The 10,413-nt window shown below is 54.7% G+C and overlaps 1 protein-coding gene across 1 annotated transcript; it reads right to left on the bottom strand.

Annotated features, from left to right (window-relative positions):
* Positions 1-199: 199 nt before the first annotated feature.
* On the bottom strand, positions 200-8,911 carry GCHFR (GTP cyclohydrolase I feedback regulator). The gene is made up of 3 exons (XM_052811022.1): positions 8,822-8,911; positions 5,600-5,694; positions 200-1,117 (listed from the first exon to the last, which is right to left on the bottom strand). Exons 1-3 carry the CDS (start codon positions 8,855-8,857, stop codon positions 994-996), a joined length of 255 nt encoding a protein of 84 aa, XP_052666982.1. The 5' UTR covers positions 8,858-8,911; the 3' UTR covers positions 200-993.
* Between the last annotated feature and the right edge of the window lie 1,502 nt (positions 8,912-10,413).

Genomic DNA, 10,413 nt, shown 5'->3' with positions numbered 1-10,413 from the left:
TAAGCTTCAGAGTAAGTGTATTGACCTGTCAGTCCGTGTACTCAGAGCAGCCGCCCAGTCACAGAGGAAGTGGTGTGAGAGGTGCTGTCAGAAAACCAAACCTTGGAGCTTCTTTTAGCTCCTGAAAGCTTGTTCAGGAGCTGTGGGTTCAGGAGGCTTTGGCAACAACTGTTTAAGACAACCCACAGAAAGACATTGGTCTCTTTAGAGAAATGTTTTATTGGTGTTACCCCTACAGCAGGATTGATAGATACACAGTCCCAAACAATCCAGCATTGCAACTGCTGCTGTTAAGATTACAGAGCCTGTACCCGAAATGTTCACAAGACCTTTCTGTGCTGCTCTAAGGCTGTTTCAGGAACAATGTGTTACACTTGCATGGCAGTCTTGAGGCTGAAAGTCTGGTGATGCTGCTAACCACAATCCCATTGGGGAGAGAAACAGGCCTTGCTGCCGAGTGAAGGGATTCTCAAAGAGCACTGTGCAGGTTTAGCGGTTCCTGCTTGTGTGTCAGGGATGAGATAGTATGCCATCCATGCTTGGCCTCCCCTCCCTACCCACCACGGCCTGGGAGGAAGGCATGCCCTGAACTCTCACAGCTCAGCATGTACCTCTCTGGGGTGGCCCTGAAGAACAGGCAGACAAGTCTGTTATTTGAGCTTCCGCCAATGCATGCTAAATAGGAGATGATTAAAATGTAAAAAGATGGTATTTGCCAGACTGCCATTCAGATGAATGCAGAGATGGAGCCATCTGTTCTCTGTGCGTGATTTCCTCTGGACTGGGCATACCTTCCTCCCCCCAGTCTTGTGAAATGGCGGGGTGGCAAGTTTCCACTGGGTCAAGTTCTGCCTCTACACCACTCCTCCCCCCATGCCCGAGTGCCTGGAGTCTGGGACAGAAAGGAATTAAGGGGAAAATGTTTGCTGTCAGTCCTGTGTAAGATGATCCCCAGCAGGATAGTGTCTGGGAGGAACGCAGAAGTCTTCCTCACTATTCCTTGTGGAGGCACCACACCAACGTCTGGCCCACGCCTGTCATGCTCACCACCCGGTAACCACAGCTCTCCAGCTTGTTCAAGACTATCCGCGGTGCATCGTTCACGTAGTACTCCCAGCTGCAAGGAGGAAAGGGGAGAAGAAATAAAATGAGGTGGAGAAGGAAGAGACAAGAATTTCCTTGTGGAAATGACTCTGCCTCACTACTAAACTGATACAAGACACAGCAATGACCACATCGGCATACCGTCTGTGTGATGCAATGTCTTGGTTAACCAGATGGGGAAGGCCAAACCCACAGCTACCAAACCAAGGAGAAAGCCTGTCCAAAATGGAAGGGTTATGTTAAAAGGAAACGTGGTTTGGGGACCGGTTGTCCAAAGCCACATGCTGCTCGGTTAACTGGGCTGAAACTGCAGCAGAGGGGGTTCCCAAGTATTCACAGCAGGGAATTCGTGGAAAAAGAGGATAATCTCTGCAAAGCAGGGAAGAATGATTTAGGTGTTCCTAAGGAATGAAAAACCAATGTTTTGCCTGTGTCAGAGCATGTCTGTAGAAGGGGTGTTTTTGAGAGCCTGTGCTTGAAATTCAGGAATTGGAAAAAAATGCTGCCTTCAGCCATTCAAAAGCATTAAGCTTTTGAAAAACCAGAAGTCATCAGTCCTCAACAGAGCTGCCAAATAAGGTGGAGCACAGGCTCCTCTCTACCCCAGCTGTTCAGAGCAGTTGCACACTGTGGATGTCTAGGAACTGACACTGGGGATCTCCGTCCAGTTTTATTCCTCTACGGTTTCTGCTGGCTCCATGCACTTGGAGCAGAAGCTGTCCTTCCCTCTGCCTGATCCCTGAGGCTGCTTCTCTGCAGAAGACTCGAGGGCTGTGAGACTGCTCCCACCGTAAAGAAAATAGACAGTGATTGCAGAGTGGAAGAGTAGCGCAGTACAGACACAAAATGGGCTGAATTAGGTGGGGAAGTAGCAGAGCTGAAATGGCAAGTATAACCTTCAGTGCTGGATTTGGCAGCCTTTCTGTTCCTTTAATGCAGTCTTTTTGGATGCAGTATTTATTCAAGCAGATGGGATAAGCTTCATAATAGTTTAGCTCTTAGATGACTCACTGTGCCAGATAAGCTGGTAATGATGGGCTACAGGATCATTGGTGATCTTGTTTGGGCACCTTAACAAAAACTCTCCTCATTTTCATACTAATAGCAATAAAAAAAGACCCAAAAGCATTTCCAAAGTTGCTCTTGCTAAGATTGCAAAACATTAATGGAGTAGTGAGTGCTTTTAAAGCATGAAATAACACCAAGATGTGAAAGCTTTTTCTCAGTTTCTCAAGACAGACTATACTTTGCTATAATTATAGATGTGGTGTAAAGATAATATGTATTATTATAAGTGTCTTTGAACTTAATGCTTTCTCTAAGAGGCTTGCCACATACCCTTCAGATTCACATGTTGGAGTTGGTAAATATTATTCCCATTATGCAGAGGAAGGAGCTGAGGCAGGGATTGTTTGTTATTTGTAGGAACCTAAAAACCTGAGTGGCTGAGCTAAAAGCAGAAGGAAAGCTGAGTTGCCCAGGGCTTCAAACACAACTCCGCATTGAATGAAACAAAAGATTGCACACAGTGCGTATCAAACATGCCACCGTCTCTGCGTGCAACTGGTCTGAATCAGGATGGAGTGGCTGGCAACATTTGCAAAGCCTTTCCTCCCAGCTAAATGCCAGCAGGGAACAGAAAAGTCACCCGAGATTGGAGAGGACTTCTGCATTTGCACATCGTTAAGAGCATGACCCCGGCTGCCCTGCCTCCCAGATGTGCCAAAACCAGAGCGCCCAGATGAGTGAGTGTGCATGGGGATGGGATGGAGCTGGGGCAGGAGCGTCCTCCACACGCAGCTCTTTTTAGTGATGGAGCAGACAACCTCCTGGTGATACCTGCCCAGCTGTCCTTTTGGCTTCCTCGAGGACAGGGTTTGGCTGTGCCCTGGGGAACAGCTAAGTTAAAGTATTAGCAGGTGCCTCAGACCTCGACTCCCAGAATTTGACGGAGAGGCATCGGGTTTCATTTTAAGACCAAACAGTGCTGATAGCCTTTATAATTACAGGAGATGCCGGGGACGGTGCCCAGCAGTCATCCACGCATGCCCGTCCACCTGGGGGGACCCAGAAGGATCCCCTTTTTCTGCAGCAGCCAAGGGTCAGGCTTTTGACCCAGTGCAGGCTGGGGCAGGGCCCGGCTCTCCCCTTGCTAAAGCCCAGATGCCCCCCCGGGGTTCTGCCTCCGCACATCAGATAGGGGAGCGATAGTGCGTGCCTGTGCCGGCAGCTGATTGATCTTAATGATGTGCCATTTGCAGTAGCTAGCACAGAGCTGCATAACAGGATCAGCGCTCTCCCTTATTAGAGGCAATTAAGCACTTCAGCTGTATATTACAGTGCCCCAGCAGGTCCGTACTGCTTAGACCTTTTCTTTCAGGCTCCCTCCAAGGTCATGTTTAAAGTTTTGGGGCCCACGGTGCTACAGGAAGGGCAAGATTTGCAGCATCCTATAGCCGGGCTTACTGCTAGCGAAGCCTTGCAGTCAGGTGGATGGAAAATCCTGCTTGGCCGCGGTGCAAATATGGGAGCTGTCATCCCTGGTTGGGATTTTTGGCAGAGAGGCGGCCAGAGCTCACCCCGCTGGCACGCTGCCGTGCCTCTCGGGGCGTGAGCAGCCACATTCCAGCTGGGTTATTTTCTCCACCCCCTGTTGTTCAAGCGCAAACAGGGAAGACGTGCCGCGGGGACGCAGTGGAGTTAGCCCGGGTATAACACAAGCCGTACCAAGAAGCAGGTGGGGCAAGAGGGAGCTCAAAATGCTGCAGGCCACAGGGAGGGAAGGAAGGTGGTGAACCCACCAGGGAGATCCCGTAGAAAGCTCAGAACCCTTCTCCCAAACAAGCAGAATGTGGCACTCTGGTTCCTTCCAACGCTGCATCTCCTCCCTGGCTGCTGGGGCAGACACCGCAGAGGCGTTTTATCTTTCTTTGCCTTTCTTTTCCACCCGAATCCTAGGGATCCTTGCCCCTACCTCTCAGGAGCCAGCTGCACTTCTTCCTCCTTGAAGCCTCCTCTTGTTCTCCCCCCTCGGGTCTCCCTTCTCTCATTGCATAACTCCCTGCCTGCTCCCAGGCTCGGCTTGGCAGGCAGCGGCACGAAGCTGACACTGCTGCCAATCTCCTGGCCACCCACAGGGTTGGGAATAGCAGCCGGTGCTGGCCCAGCCCAGCAAACCCACCCAGGGCTGCTCAGCAGGGAGACGAGCGACGAGAGGGGTCCGAGATCAGCCTTCCTGCAGATGCGGGGAGACAGCAGTGGCCTGAGTTTGCACCTGGAAGGGTTTCTCTTTAATAGGGGGCCTTCAGTATTTTGTTTTATCTCCTCTGTCTTTAAAATCTCCCACCCCATTCAGGTTTTTAACGCTGCAGGAATTGAGGACCCAGACCTCGATGTTTGCCAGGCTGGTACTGAGTAGGTGGGTTTTCCCAGCTCCGCCGATGGAAGTTTGAGAACATACTGGGACCGAGAGGCCCCTTCTGTTTAACGACTGGTTCTCCTCCTACTCCTCCTCTGCACCACGGCACGAGTGGGCAAGCTGAGCAGAAATCTAACCGCTCCTCTCTGTTGTTTCAATTTGCATTTGGGGTTTTGTTTTGCTTTGTGGGGTTTTTTTGCCCGGAGAAAAACAAGAAGTGAGATATCAAGTGGGGAAAAAAATGGGCCAAGATGTAATGAACATGCTGGTAACATCTCCAAGTTGCACTTTGATGAAGGCTGGTGTCAAACTTAGCGTGGGCAGAGAGAGAGACGAGGACATGGAGAAGCGTCAAATACATACGGCTTGGGAACACGCAGGCTAATGGGTTGGAGACGGGGGGGGACACGATGGGGAGCAGCTCCAACCCTGGGGCTCAGCAGACCAAGGAAAAGCTTCAGGAGCCATCAAGGGGGGGCTGGCTCGGATGCTCGGTAACGGGAAGAAACCTCAAGCTGCACTAGAGGTTGGGACGGGATGGGACAGACTGCGGACGAGCATCTCGGGTGGCTTGGCACCAAAAAAGGCCACAGCCAGAGCAAGGCTGGGATGGGCACCGTTTGCTTCTGAGCACCTCAGGGCTGGAAATGATAATAAGGCAGGGGAGGTTTGTCTTTCAGGATTAAGGGTGGGGTGAAGGCAGGTAAAGTTACGCAGAACAATTCAAATGCTCCCTGTGCCGTTTTTTTTTTTCAGCTAGGACATGCGTCAAGTAACAGCTAGAAGCATCCCCAGCGTATAAGGGGTAAGGAGAGGCGGGGAGGTGGGTCAGGGCTAAAATGGGGTCAGAGCAAGGAAAAAGAAAGAACTTAATGAAATATGAGCCAGCGTTTCCTCGGGTGAGCATTAACAGGAAGGGGCAAGGACACGTGCGTGCCCTTTCAGCATCAAACTAGTCCCGGGATTAAATGTGCAGCTGGAAGGTGCCACGGTGAATATGAGGAGTGAAAATGTTCCAGATTTTCTTGGGAAAATAAGGAGAGGGGAGTGCCTGAAATGTCGCAGAGGAGGACTTACAAGTGGTTCCCCAGCATGTTCCTCTTCGTGGCTCCCAGGAAGCTCATCAGGCTGGGATCCGAGTGCTCGTCTCCCACCATGGTGGGGCCAACCTCCTGCAGGGAAAGGCAGCAGAGCAGGTGAGCAAAGGGCTGCAGCACAGCCACCCCCCCTCCCCGCTCCCCAGCACAGCTCCAGTAAGAGCTTTACTGGGAAGGGAATTACTGTGAGCCACCTGCCCGTCCCAGGAGAGGACCTCGGTGGCTTTGCTCCTGGAGGACCACCTGCTGCCTGAGCTCGCGGTGGCTCCGGTCCTCTGCGATCCTCCACTGGGAAGTCTGTAGGACAGCAACGAGGCGCTGCTCCCAGCCTCATCGTGCAGAACAGGCAATCTGTGTGTTTTACCATGAAATGAGCAACCCCGGGCCAGTTAGGGACCATTTGCCTGTCCTGGTAGAAGACAGCTTTTGGGAATGGCTCTGCTAACTGGGAAGGGTGAGAAGATCGGGGTGAGAAGGCAGCACAGAGGGATTGGGGCAGATGAGCACCCACGGGATGGCGGGGGACAGCCACGCTCCCTTGGAAGCGACAGGAGACCAGAGGAGCTGGGGGAAGGCAGAGACGTGAGTCATCTCGCCACCAGAGCCATCAGGTGGACTTCCCACACGTCGTATGGGGGGGACAGGGACATTTCTGTACGGTGCTCCAAAAGTTATTTTATGAGATATGCCTGGGCTGGAGGTTTTCCAGAACTAAGTACAAGGGCATAGGAGATAACGACAGTGCCGATGTGACCTCCGCGATGATCGCCCGCTCCCAGCCCAGCGCCGGCACAGCTGGGGAGCAGCCAGGGAGGGCAGCATCCAGCCGCCCTGCAACACCAAGGCTGGAAGAGCAGGGAAACACAGCCTGGAACACTGTGCAGAGCTACGAGGGCCGGTGGGTGGCAAAGACATCGCACACACGTCCATCATGGGACCCACAACCCACCCCTCCTTGCTCAGCACTGCTGGGGCTGCTAAGACCCTCTGTGCTCCAAAACCCACCCCTGCACCTTCCAGGCTACTCCTGAAAATAGCAGCGTTTGATTGATTTTGATAGGTGCAGCAATTGTTTCCTTTTAAATCTCCTCCATGCTACTTAGGAAAAGTTTGCAGGTGAAAACTGTTCTGAGGGATGTCCCCCTTTCACTGGCAAACCTATGTCACACCATTATTATCACTTTGTAATACGCAAAGGGCCGCTCAACCCTCGGTGACCTCAGAAATATTTTAAGTATCAGCCAGACCCTTTTTGACGCCTCTCTTCTCTATCACCCCTTGGAGAAAGCAAAGCCCAGGAGCAGGACAAGGGTCCCTGAGCCTCAAACAGAGGTTGCACACGGAGGTTGGTGGGCTGCACGCTCCACGTTACACCGTGGCGTGAACCCCTTGGTCCCGGGGCAGCAGGACGGGAGGCCGTGCGCTTTGACCCACGGTGAGTTTCGCAACGAAGCGGCCGGACAGTCTGACGGCAGAGAAAGCAGAGAATTTCTAGTTGGCTGGGAGAGCTGAGCGAGCTGGTCTGGGGAGAGCGGATGGGTGAGGACTGAATGCAGCGGAGAGGGTGAAATCCCTCCCTGACAGCATCCATCTACAAACCGGCGCTGGCAAACTGCGTGTCAATCATGAGCCTCAATCAGATCCCAACTAGAAGCACTTACGCAGCGCCACTAATCAAACACTTTAGCGAGTTGTGCAAACACGCAGGCACGCTCAGCTGCCTGGAGTGCTGGAAAAGACAGAAACTGAAGCAGAGGAAGAGCCTTCCCTGCTCGCCGCTGCCCACGGAGCCCTCCTGCCCGCAGCCCAGCACTGTGAGCCCCACGGCAGACATGCCGTGGGAGGGAGCGACTCGTCCCTGCCCCAATCGCTGCCAGGAAAAAGCAGCAAAGTCAATCACCCCCTGCTAGGCCAGGACGGGCTGTTTCCAGCCGGCAGCTCGATGCCAGGTTTCAGGTCAGAAATGTTTGCTTTGCCCTGCTAAAGAGCAGAGTTTCCAAAGTCTGCGGAGGGGAAACAGGCTAAGCTACGCTAATCCAGTCCACCCTGCTGCATGCCTTTCCCTAAAGTGCTAGCAACCCCAAGCATGTGGTGCTTTCTGTAGCTCGGTCCATGATCACTTAATCAATCTGTACGATGCCAAGGATCAGGGCCAACAGATGCTTTGGTGCCGCAGCATCGCCACACGTCCTCATTCTCAGTTCACTGCTCGCTTGGTTTGAGATGTGTGCCTAACGGGACATCTTCAGCGACAGCAGCGGCATCTTTCACCAAACTCCTGCCAGCTTGTCCATTTGCTTTTTTCACCGTTGCCCCCTTCCTATCGCAAAACCACATCATCATATTTTGACTTTCAGACGTATATTTCCCCTTTGTGTTGAGAAAAGGAGAAAACCCCAGACAAATACGTGGCTATCTGCTCTTGCGGTCCTGGCAGGACGCGCCAGCTGACGGTGGGTCGGCAGCAACTGCTCTGCGGACTGCAGATGCTGCAATCATTAGGAAGTAATGTTTCCTTTATGACTTTAAATGAGAATAACGGGCTCTGTGCTCAGCCCAGGTCTTGGCCAGAGATCCGGGCCGCTGCTCAACAACCCCGCTGCCGGTAATGCCCTTCCCTTTGGCTACGGTGGCATTTTCCACCCTGAAACGGCTGTTTGGGGAAGAGGGAAAACCCAGCGTGAGGACACGTGGCCGGAGATTTGCCGCTTTGACGTTCATGGGACCCTCCAAGTCTGCCCGGTGACGTTACTTGCTGTTCAAGAGGGGAGCGGTTTCGGGGGGGAAGGAGCAGGGGTACGGGCACCCCAATGCTCTCCTCCGCCCCGACACCCGCCGCCCCGAGCGGGGCCGACGGGACGGGGCGCGGGGAGGTGCGAGTGGGGTTCCGCGCGGCGCGGTCACGCCGGACAGCTCGCACCGTGGCCGTGCCGGGGTGGGGTCCCCCAAATCCGTGGGGTGTCACCCCCGGAGCCCCACGCTGCCCCCCGTGTCCCCGTCCCGTCCCTCCCCAGCCCGGGGGAGCACCGAGGGCGGCCGGAGGGCAGCGGCGCCCGGTGCAACCGGGGGCGGGGGGGGGGGGGGGCTGAGCGCGTCCCGCCGCTCACGTCGGTCCCTGCCCGGCCCGGGGGCGGCCGCCACCCCCCCCCACCACCCCCCCATCCCCGCCGGGTGCCGGGGGGCAGCGGCGGGGCGGACTCACCATGCGGATCTGGGTGCTGATGAGGAGGTACGGCATCCTCCCGCCGCCGCCGCCGCCGCTCCCGGGGGAAGAGGCGGGGGCCGTGCCCGGGGGCGGCCCCAGCGTCCCGCCCCGCCGCCCACCGGGCAGGGGGGGCCCGTCCGCCCCGTCGGGCGGGGGGAATGCGGGGCTCGGGGGAACCGCCAGAGCGTTCGAGGGCCCCGGGGGGGGGGGTGCTTGGCCCCGAGTCGTGGAGCGGCCCCGCTGGGCAACGCAGCCCTGGGCCGGGGGGGGGGGCGGCAGCCCCTGGGGGGCACCGCCGGTCGCCCATCTGCCCCCGGGGATGTCGGGTCTGCCTTCCCGGGAAGGGTGAGCGGTCAGGAGGTGATGATGGATGGGGGGTGATGGACGGGGGGTGATGGGCAGGGGGTGATGGACGGGGGGTGATGGACGGGGGGTGATGGATGGGGGGTGATGGACGGGGGGTGATGGATGGGGGGTGATGGACAGGGCGTGATGGACTGGGAGGTGATGGACGGGGGGTGATGGACGGGGCGTGATGGATGGGGGATGATGGACGGGGGGTGATGGATGGGGGATGATGGACGGGGGGTGATGGACAGAGAGGTGATGGACAGGGGGTGATGGACTGGGAGGTGATGGACAGAGAGGTGATGGACAGAGAGGTGATGGACCAGGAGGCAAAGGACCAGGAGACAGTGAACAGGGAAACGATGGACAGGGAGACAAAGGACTGGGAAATGATGGACGGGGAAATGAGGAGTGGGAGATGATGGACCAGGAGCCAGGGGGGGTGTGTGTGGGGAGCCCTGGGCCCTGCAGAGCAGCCCAGGTACCATCCCAGGGTCCCTTCTAAGCATTCCCCTGAAGCAGGGTGTTTGGCGGAACCAGCATGTTGGGAAAAAAGTTCCTTTTTCAACGGGCTGTTGAGTTTTTGTCTGGAAACCTGGGGGTTTAAATCCCTTCAAAATTTGAGGAGAAGCTCGTTTCCTGAGCCCGGGGCAGACAGAGGTGCTTCCTCTGGAGGTGCTGATGGAGTAATTCCCCCCTCAACACCCACCCTAGCAGTTTGAAAACTATATATAAAGCAAATAATATTTCTATAAATAGCAAACAAGAGTTCCCTAGCCTCACGACTTGGAACAGAAACCTCTCCTTGCAGCTCACCAGAAACAATTAACATGCCGTAATCGGTTCCTAATTTTGCTAATAATCTTCAGAAATCAATGACTGCAGGAGAAAGCAGAAGAAGGATGCTCCTGTGCCGAAGAGCCTTGGCTGCGCTGTGCCGCGTCATTCCTGCGTGACCTGGGGCCCGTTTCTCTGCGCTGCCCCGAGTTACTGATTAACTCCAACAGGGACCAAGGGAGAAAATTAACAGTTCTGCTTGCTAGGCTAAAGGAGACGCTCTGACAAAGCCAAACCTTACTAACCATTATCATTAATGTTATTATTAGCATGTTTGTTGGGTTTGGCATGATCAAAGAAAATAATCAACAGAGGTTGATGGTATCATCTTCCTAAAATGTGCCCCAAATATCCGGATATATTCATTTCGAGCTGTATGTGGGATACCTCACTCCATGGGTTAT

The sequence above is a fragment of the Harpia harpyja genome, chromosome 16, assembly GCF_026419915.1.
Source record: "Harpia harpyja isolate bHarHar1 chromosome 16, bHarHar1 primary haplotype, whole genome shotgun sequence".
In the NCBI taxonomy this organism is placed as follows: Eukaryota; Metazoa; Chordata; class Aves; order Accipitriformes; family Accipitridae; genus Harpia; species Harpia harpyja.
The sequence above is the reverse complement of the archived record's forward strand: the minus strand, read 5'-3'. Positions and strand labels throughout refer to the sequence as shown.